At 36.3% G+C, this 20,568-nt stretch overlaps 1 protein-coding gene across 1 annotated transcript; it reads left to right on the top strand.

Moving 5' to 3' along the window:
* Positions 1-9,424: 9,424 nt before the first annotated feature.
* Positions 9,425-10,154, top strand: LOC122407812 (uncharacterized). Its single transcript, XM_043414243.1, has 2 exons — positions 9,425-9,760; positions 9,885-10,154. The coding sequence occupies exons 1-2, from the start codon at positions 9,529-9,531 to the stop codon at positions 10,094-10,096; spliced, it is 444 nt and encodes a 147-aa protein (XP_043270178.1). The 5' UTR covers positions 9,425-9,528; the 3' UTR covers positions 10,097-10,154.
* The last annotated feature ends 10,414 nt before the right edge of the window (positions 10,155-20,568 follow it).

Below are 20,568 nucleotides of genomic sequence, written 5' to 3'. Positions count from 1 at the left end.
GTTATGTCTTCGTTATCGTCGATATTGACATCATTATCATCATTATCATTACCATTACCATCACCATCACCATCACCATCACCATCATCGTCATCATCGTCATCATTACCGGCGCTACCATTGTCGTCATCATTATCGGCGCTACCATTATCGTCATCATTGTCATCGCTATTCCTATCCTCATGATCACCATCCCTACCATTATTGTCACCATCACCACCGATGTCGTCAATATGAAATTCATTTAGGTCGACGATATTTTCATCTGAAAGTACATGTGGAATACTATCATTGTTGCGATTATTACCGTAGTAATCGTGTCTTCTATTGCATCACTATTAAAATTACCGTTCTCGTGCGATTCTTCGCTCATTTGGTCGTTTATTTCTGAGGAGGATGCTGCACCAGATTGCAGATATTGCAACAGATTGCAATATTCAATATGGTTGTAATTCTGTTTATTAAAAACTTTTCGTGATACATTTTTTTGGCATCTTGCATGCTCTTCCAATCTGTACGTTGGTACTTCAGTCTCAGTTGGTAAACGTTTAAACATTCATAAGAAATTCTGAGAAAATTTCTTCCTTTTTGTGGCTATAGTGCGTTTGCATTTATAGGCACGTAAACTCTCATCGTTATCCATCGTTGCGATATTTGGTCCACGATCAGAGAGCACCTTATTTTCCAAACGAAATACACTATATATACGGAAAATAAATCTGAATAAATTTATAGAGCGAAAATAAGATAAAATAATGGACGGCTAGAAAAGTAGAAAAGTAAAAAAGCCGGTGTTTCAATAGCCGGTATAGCTGCTATGAATTAATAATGTTAAAGAAAACGTATGAAAATAGGGTATTACACCTTTTTTTGAAAACTGTTTCAAAATAATCCTGAGATCACAATAAACCAGTGGAATTTTTATTTAAATTTTGTAAGACCGAAAAGTGTCTTAAAAACTATTTTTTGTTCATTATTTTCAATTTACGCGCGGAAACGCTAGCCGCCATGTTGTTTAGGTTTGTGACGTCACTCCGTCGGTAAACAATACGATTGGGAAAGACCAAGTAACAAGATTTGTGAATATAATGAGTTATAATAGTATATCATTGGAGTCTCGTGTGCCTGAATGCAATAATACAAGTGTAAAAATGCCACAAAAATTGTGGATTATCATCGCCACCATCAACATATTTATCATATTGGTAGATTTGTAATTTCTGCTTTCACAAAATCGTCTCACATATGATGCGATTTTCATCAAATGAATGATAAAAGTCCACAAACGTACATAATAACTTGTAAATTAATTAAATTTCAAAATAACACAGAGCGCACGATAAGAATCTAGATTGTTTTTGGAATCTAATATGGCGGATGGCGTTTCAGACATTTGAAAAACAGATGAAAAAGGACGATTTTTAAAATTGAATTATAAAATTTACATTGCATTTTTATGAATAAATATTAACATTTCTCGTTTGCTTTTTATGAAATCTATCATAAACATGCATTTTTATATACTATTTTATATGGTGTAAAGGACCCCATTACCTGGAGATGATGAATGAAGAATATATATAATATATATGCGTTCGTTCGTTTTATTTCCAAAAAGTACACAACACGCACTGCCCGCATATATACGCACATTGATGCTTTATATACTGCGCGATAGAATCACAGCGCGCAGCGAGGCGTGTGTTATATATATGCAACAATTCGTCACCGCGCGCGGGAACGCGAACACGTGCTGCGGTACTTTATAACGGAAAAAGTCAAAAATCTCTGTGCATATACGAGAGAATCACGACGATTCTTAGCGCTTCGATCATCATCAAAATCGTTCGCGTGTGCGTGTCGCAGCTAGCACAGCGAATTAACGAACAAAATATAAGGTATATTATTTTGCGAGAGAATATATATAGCCTCAACATAACCTGCAAATTATTGCGTGGACAAAACTTTCTAAGGTAAGTGCACCAAAAGTATACTTTTTAATACACATTTTTATATGCGTGAAAAAAATAAAAACTAATAGCGATATATCAAGAGCCTCGGTATAACTTTTTGTAATATATATATTTCAGATGTATGTATGTTTGGAATGCTCGGAACCGGTACTCCTGTCATCCGCCGCGGATCACGCGTGCTTTCGGGATTGCAAGTCCGTTTTCATCGATGTAGACAACTGTGTCTGGCCGATTCGAGCACATAAAGAAGGTAATAATAAAAGAGATACAAAATCAGCAGTCCACTCATTTGTTTTATTACAAAAAAGTTCTGTGATTTTATAACTGCTTGCGCAGTGCCTTTTTTTCTAAGGCAGCTCTGGTCGTATATTTTCTTTGAATTCTTTTCTCCAAAATGTTCCTCCCATTGCGAAATGTATATGTTGCGTTTAAAGGAAATTAAAAAATCATTTATACTGAAATAATTGATATGTATGTATTTCAGGTGGAATAAGAGATAACCGAAATCAATCGGTGATTCAGGGAGATCAATTGGCAATTATGCTGTCGCATGATTATTTGAAAATAGTTTGCGAGTACATTGAGCGTAACAAGGCAATAATAACGAATGAGGTGAATGGCGAAATAGAACAGCGACGTCGCGAAAATATGTGGCATCAGCTTACGGAGCGCCTGGAACTGCTGAAGGATGAAAGTAAGATACCCGATGTAGGATATAAAGTGGTACGGTATAAAACTTTTCATAAAATATGTTTTTTGTATTGATGATGACCGAACAAGTTTTTTAGCTCACCGGTGTATTATTGAGTGTGAATTTTTATTACAGTTGATCGAAGAATGGTCCAGGAGGACCGTTGAAAAGTTTTCCATTTTCAAGCGCAAGGGTACAGAGTCCGAGTGGATGCAACACATTGATTTGTTCTTTTCAAGTTTTGAAATACGATTGTTGCATGCTCTCGGTTTAATCTCTCAGTTCACTCTTACGATTAAGTTTTGAATTCTGTTTGTATGCGCTGAGTGTAGTTATGGAATGAAATATTTATCCATTAGAAGCCCTGTGAGCTATAATTGAATGATTTTTTGAAATGTTATTTTTATGCTGACATTATTTCTTTATTTATATCTGCTGCATATATGCTGCTATTCTGCATCCGCGTTCTTATACGTACACATATATCAAGAGACTCGGTAGAGTCTCGGGACAAGTACATTGACAGCCCTGTCGTCTGCTGGCCCGAGGCTCTCGCCGAGACTATATTATCTCTGAATAAAGTAAATTTCGGTGGTGGGGGTAAAATTGACATGTCATTTTCTTGAATTCCGAAGCTCAGGAGTTATGTCGCAATTTGAAAATTGAACTTTCAGCTAATTAAGAAATTCTCTTTCGATTGCGCCCAAAATCAATACGATCGGTGGTGTAATTGCTGAGAAAAAACTTTGCACGGGCTCAAGATTATGCAAAAGTTACTAACACATCTATGGATTTACTGTGTCTGTACAGAACACCATCAAAGACCTCTTGATGCCATCTATAACCCATTTCTATGGAAGCTCGGGTCCCGGGATCCCGGCTACAGAAATAATGAGTTGTGATTGGTCAGGACACTTGCTGTACCGTTCCAGCGGAATACAGTTTATGAATATATATACAAGGCCATCAGTCAGCCGTCAGTTATTGATGTTATAACAAACGGATTTTCGACATTACGAAGTGCGGGGTGACAAAAAAATATTTTTCATCTAATAAAGTGTTAAATATGTATTTATTTTATTAAAAATAGTGGTATGTGGTGTCATACAGTATTACGAAAACCAGACATATAGTGACTTTGACGCTATATATAATACATCCATCTGTCAGTTTTTGATGGCATGAGCAAATTAATAGCAACAGCGATCTGAATGATAAAATTTCGGAGAAATAGTGCGAGCTGTATGAATTCGATTCAAAATTCTTATATGACTATAAAAAAAAAATGTTATGTAAGTTTTGTGAAAACCATGTGGGTTAGTTTACGCTCATCGCAATCGGTTCGCGAGTGTTTGTTATATAGAACATATATTAGTATTGGGAAATTTCTCCTTGTACAAATTCTTTGATTTTACGTTTATTTATGACATAATTTTGTTGCAATCCTGGTTCTGGGTTCTTCAAAAATTTTCAACGGGAGTTATGTGAGAAAAAAAAACTTTCGCTCATTATAACCTCTCAAACGTTCTTTCCAAACAGAAATTTTATGTTGTGTAATTACATTATAGAAAAAATATGCGTGATTGTATGTAAATGAATGCAAATAAATGAGACTGGCGCTCTGGTCTAGTGGTTAGCGTGCTTGCCTCTAAACTAGAGCGCCGGGAAGGTCCTGGGTTCGATTCCCGGTCTCGTAGCCTTTTCGCGGAAATTGAAATATGAGCGTGACGTAGCTCCAGGCGTATGTATGGGTCACACTCAGGTACTTGTACCTGTGCGACACATGCATATGACTGTAGTTCATGTTTACATTCCCGTGAAAAGGCGCGACGTAGCTCCGATACCGTGAGGCGAGCTCAGGGCCGGGCTGTAGTGGCACAGGTTTTCCGCAATTTCCCTGTGCCCATGGAATCGAGTGCCATGGCAAATGCGCTACAGAGGGGGAAGTCGGGTGCGGCCGCATGGGGGACTGGTTACTGATCCGGACCAGACCCCCAGGGGGGACTGGCTACTGACCCGGGCCGACCCTGCAATAGGCGAAAGCCTCTACGCGGGGGGACAATACGAATTAAAAAAAAAAAAAAAAAAAATGCAAATAAATGTTGAAAAACTTCGGTCAAGTAAAAGTGTCTAATTCAATGTATCGTTGCCATATTTTCTTTCATTACATTTGGCTGTGTTCACCGGGCCCTTTTTCCCACCTCCTTAGCTCACAGTGTATCCATACCAATTTCTATTCATTCTCTAGACAATTCGAGTGACATTCGTATTTCTATTTCCTCATATTGATGTCAATAAATTGGAAAATTCATATCAAAAAGTTTTCATGATTGCTTGTTTACAAACACGAGTTTTAAAAAATCTTTGGGCCATGTAAATACATAGATATTCACTTGAATTGTTGCATGATGAATTTGGAAATTCATTTCAATAAGTCATTGGTTGCTTATTTTTCGTGATATCAAAATTTGTATCTTCCAAATGCAATGAACACATCTTAAGTTTGACAACATGATGAAGCGACACGTATATTGAGTATTTCCAGACCAAGTTTACGATTGGCATTATGGATTAAAAAATTCATGTGTGTGAGTCTACGCCTGATCATTTCTGGATGTGATCAAATATTTTGTCTGTATATAACCACGGAGACATTCTAAATTACACTATTTGATTTACTTCAACATGCAGCGTATCTGTCACTTTATTTATTGAATATGCCATAATAAGTTTCAAAAATGTGGTTCGGGTAATTTTAAAGTTTTTTGCCCCATAGCACCAAAGTCTGTATTACTGGTACGCAGCGAGTACCTATGAACTATATTCCTGCGAAGCGGTAGGTGTGCCAATCTTTTCACTTTTTGGTTCCAACTGTAATATATGAATAAGATACATGAAACAATTATGCGTTCTGTTCACTTTCAAGTGCGCTGTCTTTTTTCCTTTTAGTTTTGGCATAATAAATTTTATGAATCGGTGGTAATTTTTTCTGTCTGTACCAAAATTTAGATGAATAAATCGCAGCGAATACTTGCAAATTTGGAAAATTCTGTGTATTGACATGCATGCCAGGTATTAGTACTTCCTTTTTTTGATTATGGAATATGGATATCTACAAATAATAAAAATTATACATGAATTATAGGATTTGGAAATGGATTATAAATAACAATCAATAATAAAAAATAATGATGAATGATACAAAAAGTCAGCGATGGCTTGTTTATGAATGGCATAAGAAGTTATGTTTTCAAAATGCATTGCTCATATTAAAAAGTAAGCAATTCTGTTGGTCTTGACGCACTTCATACTTTTTCTTTTGTCCGGTTGAACCTTGGTGGCTACATGCAGAGTTTGAAAATTTTATGCATCGACGTGGGTGTGTCAACTTTCTATCTCTGGGAATGATAATACGAATGGAAAAGATTGCTTCAAAAAGTCCTTGGAAGCACGTTTTTTTAATGAAATAAAAATAACTAGCATTAGAATTCAATAAACATATGTGAAAATTGCGAATTCTGGTGGACTTGGTGAACATTATATATATATTTTTCTTTCTCCTTCTGTCAAATTTTAAGGAAAATCAATCCAAAAATTCGTTTCATTGAAAAATCTTCATGTTTTCTTTATTCACAATGATTTCATCAAAACAGATGAAAACAAAATTTATAAATGAAGGGGGAAAATTCCACAATGATACAAAATATTGAAAAACCTTACGGAATATGATTTTAATCCCACAAAATTATAGACATGTTCGAAATGGTTGAAAAATTGACGATATCACTTCAAACATTCGAAGAATATCAAACTGTTATAAATTGTACAAAACTTAAAGAAAATCATTGGAGAAAGGAGAATTATTTTTAAATATCACATTAGAAACATTGGAGAACTTGAGAAAATCCTATTTAAGAATATTTTTTGTGGTTTAGAACTACCACAGAAAAAAGATTTGATATCAAGCCGTAAAAATCCTCTCTCGGAGAAAAAAAATTTGGACAATTACATTGATGATCGCCCGTTTTCGCATTATACCACAAAAAATGTAAACAAAACTTCTTAAATCACACAACAAAAATGATTTCGAACCGTAAGAAAATATCAAATATATTACAATCCTACAGCATTAGTGTATAATGTTCTTCACTAGTATACTGATTGTGCGGTATCAGTCTTTTTTCGACGAATCAGATGTTACAAGCCAAAATCATATCTCGGCCTCCAACCCGCTTTCCACCGTGCTCTTGGGTTCCTAATTTCCAAAACATATTAGAGTACAAGGAAAAAAATCGCTGAAGTCCAACAACAGACCTGTGACGAAATATTTCCAGTACAATTTGACGAAAAATAGGTCTTTTTTCGTGAAAACCAACGTTATAAGCCGAAAATTATATCTCGGCCTCCAACCCGCTTTCCACCATACTCTTTGGTTCTTAATTGACAAAACATATTAGGGTACAAGGAAAAAAATTGCCAAAGTACAAGGACAGACCTGTGACGAAATATTTTCAGTACTATTTTGACGAAAAATAGGTCTTTTTTCGTGAAAACCAACGTTATAAGACGAAAATCATAAATAATCCATAGAAATTCAAACTAAAATCCTATAGTCAACTGAAAATAAATAAGGAACTTTTTAGAAAAAAGACGTGATATCAAACCATAAACTTCCCCTAGGGAAAAAAGGTTGGGACAAGTACATTGATGGTATCGTGTTTGCTGATAATTCCATCCATAAAAAAAAACTTGGAAATCGATGCCTCATTCTTCTTATTTGATTCGAACAGCTAAATCAATTGAAAAAAATTCCATCTAATTTATGTGCAGCATTAAAATTTATTATATCAATTCGAGGCCAAGTATTTTCTAATGAATTGAAAAAGTTACCACTTGAGTTACGTGCAGCACTAAAATTTATATCAATCAGTGGACAAGTATTTTATTAGTAACTCCAAATTTTGACGTTATTAAATTGTTCTAAAAAGCTTTTAAATCCAAAAAAAAATCACATGAAAGCTAGTCATTCGTTACTCTATGGTGGCAAAGACTTATAAGAAAATCGATTTTTCTCAGACTTTCAGGATCCTTTGGTATTATTCACACAATTCAACGTCGATTGGATCGATACAAATTATGTTTAAATAAGTGTTAAAAGTACTTGTCCGGCCCATCACTTTCCGTTTAAATTGTTTATCCAAATAAAAATCAGGGCTTGTCTAGAACTGATGGTTCACAAGTCACAAGTATTCATGCAGAGGGAATTGAGACAATTATCTTCAAGTAATTTTTACTTAGTTGCACTAATTTAATAAAAAACGGAAACAAATTATTCCGCAATATACAACGGATTTTATTCTGCATCGATAAATGAAACAAATTGTACATAATATATATGTTCAAGCTTCCAAAATAACTGTCCAGTTTATATTTAATGATGTCAATTTTTACTTCCTACTTATTCTTCCAGCGAACGAATTCCATACGGAATAAGAACTAACCTATACTATTATTAAAAGCATTAAACTAATAATGAATCGCATTTCAACAAATTTTTAACCAGATTCTGCCGTACAATTTCGTTTTTTTATGATTGATTTTTTATTAAATGAATAGTGATGGGCCGGACAAGTACTTTTAACACTTATTTAAACATAATTTGTATCGATCCAATCGACGTTGAATTGTGTGAATAATACCAAAGGATCCTGAAAGTCTGAGAAAAATCGATTTTCTTATAAGTCTTTGCCACCATAGAGTAACGAATGACTAGCTTTCATGTGATTTTTTTTGGATTTAAAAGCTTTTTAGAACAATTTAATAACGTCAAAATTTGGAGTTACTAATAAAATACTTGTCCACTGATTGATATCATAAATTTTAGTGCTGCACGTAACTCAAGTGGTAACTTTTTCAATTCATTAGAAAATACTTGGCCTCGAATTGATATAATAAATTTTAATGCTGCACATAAATTAGATGGAATTTTTTTCAATTGATTTAGCTGTTCGAATCAAATAAGAAGAATGAGGCATCGATTTCCAAGTTTTTTTTTATGGATGGAATTATCAGCAAACACGATACCATCAATGTACTTGTCCCAACCTTTTTTCCCTAGGGTATAGTAGACTGGAAATAATAAACGTGAGAATATGAATTTTTCATTAAGGATGTGGGTTTATTCGGTTGCTTCAACGATAACATTTCTGTTCTACAACGGTAATATAGATATATGCGTTATTATTATGCGAATTATGCGATGCGATAAAAAAAGACGAGACTTCTATTTTTCAGGGATGAAAAGAAAAAACACGAAATAATTTGCATGTATATATATAATTCGAATATATACTGTTTGCGCGCGCTCGAATTGGAACAATAAACGACTGAAATGCCGTGCCGTTACGAGGGCAACTAATAATAATAATAATATCATGTGTAGCGGCGCCACATTGCTTAGTGTTCTCGAATAATTTGCATGTATATATAATAAAATTCGAATATATACTGTTTGCGCGCGCTCGAATTGGAACAATACGGACGACTAAAATGCCGTGCCGTGAGGGCAACTAGTGATAATAATAATAACAACATCATGTGTAGCGGCGCCATATTGCTTAGTGTTCTCGAACGTTATTTATTCTCGAATCGCATCAGCCTGCCAGTATACACGCGGTCTAAATTATTTTCGATCATATATAATTGAAGAGCGCAATAAAAGTGTATTAATAACGCATAATCGCCGATCTCATTATTCGTCACCGCATTGCAAAAATAAATTATTTTTAAATATACACATGAGTGTTTGTATTTTGTTTCTATAAAAAAGGTTGTGGCGTAAAATTTCGAGGCTATATTTACAAAATGTTTTATCGCATCGAATGGAAAACTACGGATGGAAGGATCGCGACGAAAACCGTTGGAGCGCGTGAATTGTTTTTGCGTGATGCCAAAGCCGAAAACGGATTGACGCAATGTACTGACGATTTTTTGAAGAAATATCTAAGAGATCCAAAGGCCCTCGTATCGTTGCGTATTCTGGATGAAGCTGACAATAAAGAAAACTACAGACAAATCCGTGTTATCACCTATGGAGGTAAGTGTAGAACGAATGAATGAGATAAATATAAATTCAGAATAAAATTGATGTATATGAATATATATTTGGACTGGAATATAAGAAAAAATTGAACAATAATCATTGATATTGTTAACAACAGAAACTGAACAGGAATTGAAATCGGTCGGTCTTGATGACATTGGTCGGGGGAAACGATTGATGTTTAAGAAAACCCATATAGATACACCGGAAACACTGCAAGCGAGGGCAATAAATGTGAAAGGACCTTGCGTAAAAATCATGAGAAGCAATGACAACGAGTCGAATAAGCAGCGATTGAAAGATAAGGTGAGCTATTGTTTTTTGTCATAAGTTTTAATCCCAAAGTTTTTGCCCGGACAATAGGTTTTGATCCTTTTTCGTTGTAATTTTATTGAACTTACCAACAGCTTTTTTTTTCCTACCAACGGTACTCTTGTGACCAAGGAAATACATAAAAAAACAATTAGCGCTTCGATGTTGCGACACTTATACATTGGCTGTAATTGTCTTGTGTCACCGCGTACCCATATTGTGTAATGAAATTCTTGACGACTTGCGAAGCAAAGAACTCATTCGAGAGATGATTCTTGTGCTGGAAAATTATGTTGGATAGACGATAGTTTCTCGATTTATCCCATACAATTTGGTTTGTGTTTCTCCTCTTCCGAGTCTTACCCTCGGTATTTTTTTTTTTCATATTTGTATTCATACATAAATATTTGTCAACTATAGTTATGTTTTCATAGATGCAATTTTTCATAACTCGCCCATGCATCACTTTATATCGTATCTCGAAAGTGCATTTTTCATAATAATCAACCTCTCGGGGAAATGAGACCAATAATGCGTGATATACTGTCATTAAACTTAGACTCGGTACCCGCGACGATCGTTTTTATTGTTTTCGTTCATTAACTTCTTATTTTCATGCGTTTTTGTTTTTTAAATATTTATTATTTTACATCGCAGAGAAAGCAGACGAAATTCAATGCGTTATTTGGACATTTTATCGGGACTCGTTTGTTGACGAATTGGTTGAAATCAGATTCTTAACTTTAGAAGGTCTTTATTGAAACTTTTATAAAAGAAAAATATTTGTTGGACCGTTGTTTCCATCGATAATGATTTTTCTTTTTTTATAAATGGTCTGCAAGTTTCTAGCATAAATGAAATATTGCAATCGATTCTGGAGAATACGTTGAAGTTCTTATGCCAAGTTATAACGAAATTGGATTGAATTGCGTTATGTTCGACAATGGAAGGGAGGAACGCGAATAAAATTCAAGTTGGCAAGTTGGGGAGAATAAATTCTGAAGAATAAAATCATTTTGCAGTTCCCACAAACATGCTCGTCTGCCAACCTTTTTCTTTGTCAGGACATGTTTTAATGTCATGATCCTCTGATCCACAAGAAAAATAACGAAATTTTTGTGTTTTAATGTTTGGTACTTTAAATTTTTAATGTTTTGATACTTCTCTTCCTGTGAGAAATTTCTTCTCCTCATTACGTTCATTCATTTAATCTGAAGACTATTTTTTTTTTGTTTTAATCTTTTAAGGAAGTTGAGGCTGTACAGTCATTTTTTTTATCCAAAAGTTATGACCTGTACCTTTCAAAAGTTAGGCCAGTTTACAATTTGGCAATGTTGCATACACTTTAAAGAAAAGTTGGGGAAAAAAAGACGAAAAACTGGTGAAAGCTCAGTCGAAAACACGAATGGTGACGATCCTAGCCTCAAAAAACTGCACGGGAAACAGATTATTATTAATATAATCTCAGCAAATCTCCTAATAAATCTGAAAAAAATTGACATTATTCAGCAAACCTCGTTCGTTGCCCAAAAAATTTCATATTTTTAGCATCATTTTTAACGGAGATATCACTGAATGTATCTTGACTTCCATAAGATAACATGTTATTTGGCTCAAATTGTTATTGATTTTTCTCAGCAACGACGCTCCTAAACTGTCTGAAAATTTAACTGATTTTTTTTTACACTTCACTTTATAAGATGCACTCGGTTTAAAAGCGATGACATCATTTTCATTTTAATGCCTCAACTTCCTTAAAGTCATCGTTCTATTAGGTATTTACACTAAATGTAAACTTTACAATGAATTTATGATTTGATTCAATCTGAACGTCGAATATTTCATATATGAAACAAAATATTGATTTATAAAATTGTCATTATATAAGAACGAAATGAAATTGCGTAATAACTAAGAAATCACCTTTCGTGTAATGCTAGTGAATTCGCACGCGCATTACTGATGTATATTTCATAAACTGGAAGTAAGCAAAAGAGGAGAAGAAAATATGCTCGTATTTCTTTTACTTGCTTCCATAGGACATTTATGAGAGAAAGAGAAAAAAGAAATGTACGTGTGTGCGTACCATCTCTCTTACTCCTACAATGCTTCTAGAGCTGGGCTCAAGATTCAACGTAAGAGTGAGGACGATACGCCTACGCCGTGTTAATAGTACACGAAACACAGCTCTCTCTCTTTCTCTCTCTCTCTCTCTCTCTATCTATCTCACTGCAGTTTATTCCCCCCCCCCAGCCCGGCGTGCGTATAAAAGTTTCACTTAAAAAAAAAGTAATATCAATCACACATGAGTTTAATTGTTGCAATTGCTGAAAAAAAAAAAAAAATATTCGATGCCGATAGGAATGAGATTCTATACGTGCGGTTCCTTTCGAGTCAGGGGTATATAATTTTTTACCAAATAAATAACTTGCCAGCACAGCCATTTTGGAATCCGGTATCATCGTTCTCGTCGCGTTGATGATGTCATGACGCGTACAGTTCCACCACCGTAACCATTTTGAGAAACGCGTATATAGCCAATATGCTTGTTGGAATAATTCAATTTGAAGTTTTTTTTCCGCGATTTTAAATCGATTTCCAAGTACCGAAAGAAAGAAAACTTTGAGTCAGTCGATATGGATAAAATTAACATGCAAACCAAAGACCAAGTAGCTAACAAACATGAGCGGGAAAAGGTATATGCGTGGTTGGAGGTCATCCCTTTTCCGAAAGTGTCAAAGAGAACCGCAGCCGTGTTGTATAATTTTAATAAAATGATTGTGCATTGATTATATCTTCAGGACTTGGAAAAGGCGGTTGGCAGAGGGATAAAAAATTAGCTACTGAACTACGAAAGGGAGCAATGAATGAAAAAACGTGCGTTTAACGAAGCGCGATGAAAGTATTACGGAGTACGGTAAGCGAAACGAACAGCACGACACGAGAAGAGGAACTAATCGGGCAGCCCGTCCTAAAAATTCCCGTGGTCGGTACTCTGAGAGAAAACTCAGCCGTATAGCCACCATCCCTCTCGTTTCCTTCATATCGTTTCACGGTCGAAGTTGACGCGTCCGCCAATACGATCCGACGGATGATAAAACAGTACCATCGTTCTTTCCCAGTCAAACAAAATTTTGCTCCACAAAAATAGCATCAGAAGCGAAAAGCCGCGTTGATACACAATGGCCACAGTTTTTTTTCTTCTCAATTATCAAAACATATAATAACGAACGTTATATTTGAAAAAGGACATCACAAAATGTCTTGAATATCACATCTCAAGAAGATTTCGATATTTGATTTTTTATTAATTCCATTATGACAATAGAAACTAGATGAGTACAGCGATGATAATTTTTTTCGATAATAACAGTTAATCGTTTCCGTTGTTTCCTTCGGTCCTCGGTAAATTTGATGGACTTCTTCATTTTGGCCTTTGCGATAATAGTACTTTGGCACGGTAGTACCTTTTTTTTTCAACCAAGTTCTAGTTTAGAAAAACTCTTTTGGCCTCGATTTGGGCGTCTGCATTTTCCACATCGAGGTATATTGTATTTGTATTCAGCGACGCCGCTGCATTAGTGTTTTCTACGTCCTCGGGTTTCCCCGATGAACGTATTTCTTCAGTTGAGTTTTTTTTGTTTCTTTCTTTTGCGAAGTGCTAAAGTAAATGTTTCGACCGTCATTTTTATTTTTGGTAATAGTAATCTTTGATTCTTTGATTAGGTTCAAGGGATATCAATAGTGCAAACTTAAAAACTCTAGATGTTTTTTGTTTATTTTTTTTTTTATAAATAAAAATTGGTTGGATGGATTTAAATGAAGCCTCGTACACATCTTTTACATACTCAGAAGTCCTGGAAAATATTTTTTGTTTTTATTTTTTTTTTTTCAATTTGTTTCGTGGTATTTTTTTGTACACTGGTGTGTAGAAAAAAATGTGTGGCACTCCTCGAATCGGCGTTGACAGCAAATCTCAAAAATGGGACATCTCAGGACCGAAAACCAAAAAGATTCTTAAAATATGTGCTATTAGATACGGCATGACGTAGGGAATTATTACGATATTGCTTTGAAAAAAAGGCGACCATTTGAAGAAAAAAAAAATCACAATTTTTGTAGATTTCTCAGTGGAAAATTGTTTATAAAAGAAAAAATAAGTTGTCAAAAAACGGCTGCTGAAAACGCAGATTCAAGAGATGTCATTTTCAACGCGCCGTTGTACAAAAATATACCGTTAAATAAATAAAAAAAATAAAAATTTCCCGGCACTTCTGAGTATGTAAAAGATGTGTACGATGAAAGAAACAAACAACACCTAAAATTCCAACGTTTACACTGTTCATAATCCTTAAAATGGTCTATAGAATTATCTTTTGTGTCAGTTTCCTTCTCGTTATCTTTCGCTCTATCTCCTTCTGCCCGTTTAGATCTTGTTTTAATTCTTTCCTAGCATTCAATTTTCTTTCTATATTTCAATGGCATTCTGTAGGGCTTCCGACGCACCGATGCACATTTTGGCATACATTGGTCAATTTCATTTTTTAACCATTGGGAAAAACATTCCGCTACTACTCTATCTATTTCATTTTTGAAAGTTTGCATTTGTTGCTCTGTTATTTCTACTGTGCTCGAAATATAGCACTCTACAACTTTTCTCGATTTCCTTCGTAATTTATTTACGAAATGAAAAATTGTCTCATTATCTCTTTGGAAAATTCTATCAAACTCCCCTTAATGTAACCGATAGGTAGTTTTTGTTGGAATGAATACTTTTTTTTAGATCTTTTATCAAATCACTTAATTTATCAAAAATAAGCTTGGTTAAATTTGTTTCAGCGAGAGCTGGTAGCATATCTTTTGCTTCTACGTAACAATTGCCAAAGTCTAATAGTTCTTCGGGCTTCCCTTCGAATTTTGGCACGCATATTTCAATGAAATTGATTGATTTCGACTCGAACTTTCGGTCGCCCTGTTCGTGATATGTAATACATTTATGCTGTTATTTAAAATTTCTATTCCACTTACTGTACCATTTTCTATTGTATTCTCTTTACTTGTATCTTATAGGATTGATGATTAATTATCGTTTCTTCTACCCTCTTATTTTCGTCATCCGAGCTTTCATCTGAAGTTAGCAACTCTTCCACATATCGGGTTGGATTCCGAAGACCCCAGTCACCTGCTGTTTCATTTGTTAATTGTTCAGTAAATTCGAAATTTTTTTCCCTTTTAGGCGGTTGCAATCTTTTTGGATTTGTCGCTTGTCCTGCGCTACGCAATGAGATACGCATGAGATATCGATTGGTTCCCGATGAACTTGATTACTATTTTGATTGTCCAACATTTATTTTCATTTTTTTTATTACTTCTTATTTAAAAGTAGTAAGGCTATACCAGTTCTAACCCATGGGGCTCTCAGGGGGGAGCGGGGACGGGGGAGCGCGGGGACCGTTGCGGGGCTGCACGTGGAGGGGGAAGGTTCTCGGGGGTGCGGCGGCACTTTGAAGAGACAAAAGATTTTTTTTGTCGGACTGATTTATGTTTCCGCTATCAGATTGCATCGGACGGAATTTTGAAAGGACTCTTTCCAAAGATGATCTCAATTACCGTGACCAAAGATGTTTGCATGTTATACTAATTTATGTGTCCTGTGTATTCCTGAGGTGACGCAAGTTCAAACGAGATTTCTTTTTTCAAAATCATGAGGCTCTCAGGGGGGTGCGGGGACCGTTGCGGGGGTGTGGAGAGGGAAGGTTCTCGGGGTGCGTAGAGGGAGGAGTGGGGATGCAGCGGCCCTGTTTGCGGCATTGCATAGACAAAGAATATTTCCAGGAAAAAAAGAATTCGCAGACGCTCCCTCCAATGACATATTTATGTTTCCTGCGGAGTTTAGAGAAAAGTCAGTTGAGAAGAAAAGTGCTCTCAATTATTGGAATCCGTGACGAAGGAGACGAGAGAATTATGTGTCCTGTGTTACATATTTTTACATTCCTGAGATGACAATGAGATTTCTTTTGAAAATGCACCTGCTCATCCCCCCCCCCCCCTCCCCCCAAATTTTGGCTTGAAAGTTGTTTAGAAGAATGTTTTCCGAGAAAAAACTATAAAAAATTTTCACATCGGCCTTACAGAGATGCACTCGCTCAATGACAGATTTATGTGTCCGGTGTTGCACATTTTTTAAACCTGCAGAGGCATTTCTCAAAAGGCGCAAGAAGGGATTTTTTGAAGTCAACCGCACTCCCCCCACTTTCCCGATTAGATCTTGGGAATGATTTCGAGTTTCCAAAAAATAAAAATCATTTCACAAGTTGAGCTCAAGATGGAAAGGTGCGCAAGTATGTATTCAATCCATCCGTTAAAAGAACATTGGATGCTGACCAAGAACGAACTCGAATCGATTCCTAAGGTTCTGCTCATAAAATATTATAGTAAATTCATTCCTTCATTATGGGAGCGATTACCTGAACATTTGCAAAGTGATAGTGAGGTTCAGTCTTATCAATATTGCCACGATCATTTTAATCCATCGTGGATGTCGACTCATGTTGATCATCTCGGACCACTACGTCGAGATTGTGAAAAGTGTCACATAATGGAACGACTTGTGAATATCTATACGACTCTACGCATAAAAAATCCCTGTGAAATGACATCGGAGGAACTCCAAATTATATCTCCTACCGTCTTTAAACAATGTTTTAGTGAATATACAGATATTCTGTGGGATCGTTTACCCGAATATTACAAATCCGATAGTGAGATTGCATTATTACGTCGTTGCGTTGAACATTGGAATGTATCATCGATGGACGATCATATTGACGGTCCGGCTCCGCAACGTCGAAATTGTGGGAAATGCTCTGAACGTGTTTGAACAAGTTTAGAATGCACGTGTTCATAACGTCGGCGGAATCAAAGAGATGACCCGTCTGAGCCTGTATAGAAAAAAAACCACCGGAGGAGACTGCATCGATTTTAATATAGATCACGTTTGAACTTGTTTGAAAATGTGTGGAAGGGGATGATCCAGTTTTGGGGTAGGGATAGATGGAAAAACTACAAATAGCAGAGTCCAGAAGAAAAAAGCATCACTTCACATCTTCGTAAAGTTGAGTCAAGACTTGCTCTTTAAAGAAAATCTCAAAAAACTACATCCATAATGGAGTTCTCCGCTATCAACAATATCATCGCAAAGTCAGAGTATCTCCCCGCCAAGAAGCTGAAAGAACTCCAAGTCAACGAGGAATATCTCGTCTCGGACGTGAGGACTGCAAACACCAAATGGGGAAAAAGATACGTCGCCGAAATCAGGAATGAATTCACCATATTCCTGCCACCGCGAGTTGTCAAGGCATTCGACCAGAATCCAGCGGTATTCGAGAAACTTCTGGAAACGGCTCATTGTGGACAACTTTACATGAAATATCTCGGTGGTGATTGGAACGCTATTGAGTTTTCTCAAAAAGATTTTTAATATTCTCAACGCAAAAATGTATATATCTGAATTACCGATGAAATGTATGTTGAAGAAGGAGGAGGAGGAGGAATATTGTATAAATAAAATTACACATATATGGAAAACATGTTTTTGTTTATTCAAAGATCCCTCTATTACATAATGCATGATATACCAGCTTTGCAAAGATTTTACATTCTTCGTTGCACAATTAAATTTCGATTCGTTGGTGTGGTGGTGGTGGTCGCAATTCGATGGATTTTTCGGCAATTTTTTCAACGATGGGCAGTCCAGAGTTTCCAAATCGACAATCTCCGTTGACAGATTCAAAAAGTTCGTCAGCCATAAAGACTTTTCGCAGCCTTTTACGAAGATGGTTTGAGCACCGCGTAAGATGGTTTGAATTATTCCTCTTGCAGCATCGTATGGTATAACGCCAAAATCCCATGATAAACCATGGAAATTACGTTCCAGCCATTTGTTTGTCGTTTTATACTTTGTCGGCAGAGAATCCCATGTATATGGTGGTGCGAAGAAAAGTGTGAGAGGTTCAGCATTCTTTACGTCCGCACGAATGATTGAAATTTCTTTGAGTATAAACTCATTGATAGGTCCTTTGAAGCCTTGTAGATCGATGACAAAATCCATGATGACTGTTGGCGGAAGAAGTTGATGGTACGGTTTTATACTAATTTTCTCACCCCACCACTCACAGGATTGTATTCAACGGTGCGATCGTGTAGAATGAGGCAGTATGCGCATGTTTGTGCTGGAATATTTGTGCTTGTTTCAAATTCGAGGCGCACATTAACAGGTCCAGACTTGAGAGAATCATTCTGCTTCGAGCAGTCAATCACAATGAGAGGTGCAAATTTGAGAAAATCCGCTTTTGTAAGCCATGGTTCGGCCTCCTTATTGTAGTACATCGGTTGAAAGTTTGTATACATATCGTACAGTACTGCATACTGATTTTGTTTTATATTCAAATTCATATTACCATAAGGATAGCATTGTGAATTCAAGTATAATTTTACATCAGTAACGTTGCAATGATCAAAATTACTCGCATTTTGCCTCTTATTATTCTTTCGTCCTGTTTGGAATGCCAGGATCACATATCGAGGTTTTTCCAGCTGCGTTGATGTCTTGACTGATCACACGTATTTCGATTTCGCCGGTAACATTGAATATTCATGTAATTCCCACGTACGAAAACTCATTGGAATTGGAGTATCTTTGGCGATGAATTTCAGCAATTGAATTTTCCGTTTATCTGCCACGGTGATGTATGGAACGAGCCATTCAATTTTTCATAGTGTAATTTTATAATCTTCAGTGGCTACTTGAGCTATTATTGCATTATCATCGGAACGTGATCTAGTCAAAATCAATTCGTGCTTTGCATTCACCACCATTTTGCGATAATCTTCAGCAAATCCCAGCAGCATGCTCAGTGGTATGCATACGTCAAAGTTGCCTGCTACGTCCACAATCGGTTTCGTCTCATCTACATCGACCCAACCAGTGTTCTCAAGCATTGCACTTTTCACCGACGAATGAGATGTATATCCTTTCATAAGAGATGTGATTCCCACATTCTTATTACGATCGATTTCAACGGCGTTAAGTTCATAACGCACTTCCTCAAATAAATGACAAATGGCATTGTTAACGAAAATTCGTTGCAGCTAACACTGTACCATCCGCCTTTGTCAGTTTGCCGCAAATGTGAATTGAACTTTTACTCGGTAGAATTGATAATTCTTGATGCTGGATTCAAATACGTATTTCATCACTATTGTTGTATGTTGATGATGCGTATGGTTGATGAGCATGAACCTCTAATGCTCTGCTGCCAATGTTCTGCTAGCGATGCTCTGCTAGAGATGCTCTGCTGGAGATGCTCTGCTGTAAATTAGTGCAAATGCCTTGCTAGAGATACTCTGCTGCAACTACTCTGCTAGAGATGCTCTGCTGCAAATGCTCTGCTGGAGATGCTCTGCTAAAGATGCTCTGCTAGAAATACTCTGCTAGAGATGCTCTGTTGCAAATGCTCTGCTAGAAATGCTCTGCTGGAGGTGCTCTGCTAAAGATGCTCTGCTAGAAATGCTCTGCTGGAGATGCTCTGCTAAAGATGCTCTGCTAGAGATGCTCTGCTGCAAATGCTCTGCTGGAGATGCTCTGCTGGAGATGCTCTGCTAAAGATGCTCTGCTAGAAATGCTCTGCTAGAGATGCTCTGCTGCAGATGCTCTGCTAGAGATGCTCTGCTAGAAATGCTCTGCTGAAGATGCTCTGCTAAAGATGCTCTGCTAGAAATGCTCTACTGGAGATGCTGTGCTGGAGATGCTCTGCTAGAGATGCAAGCATCGAAAGTTCTCCATGAATCAGTATAACCATCTGAACTCGAAGAAACTAAGATTGAGAATAATAGCATTTTCATCTCTATATTGGTACGCACTCACAGCGCAGCATGCTGTCGCCATAAAAATTATCTTTTACTACAAATTATGACCGCTGAGTGGCGCAGAGCGTTGAGATTCTTCTCACATATGATACATTGTGTATTTGAGTATAAATTTTTGAAACTTTACTTGAAATTATTTCTGAATCGAAGTTGAATAAGATTGTATCTCCGCAATATTTGAATCGTATATTTAAACTTTGAACCAGCGTACTGAACATTGTGTTGCGAGTCAAATTTGACAGGCATCAACGATTGCACTATCAATGATCCAACACATGTATCTTAGCAAGTTACCAGAGTTTTCAATAATAAGTATCTAATAATTTAGTGTCAGTGTCATCGGTTATACGAACTTCTACCATTTTCATCTATAATTAAACTGAAGGTCCGTCAACAATCATGTGTGATACATGAAAACGTTGATGCAAAACTTGAAAAATGTCTGTTTGTCTACTACATGATCGTAAAACGACTTCAAGAATGGCTACTACTACTACTTCAAATTGTATTGATGCTGATATTAGAATACCACATGAGAAGTGGTGTGCTGTACGGCCTGAACC

The sequence above is a fragment of the Venturia canescens genome, chromosome 3, assembly GCF_019457755.1.
Source record: "Venturia canescens isolate UGA chromosome 3, ASM1945775v1, whole genome shotgun sequence".
Classification (NCBI taxonomy): Eukaryota; Metazoa; Arthropoda; class Insecta; order Hymenoptera; family Ichneumonidae; genus Venturia; species Venturia canescens.
The sequence above is the reverse complement of the archived record's forward strand: the minus strand, read 5'-3'. Positions and strand labels throughout refer to the sequence as shown.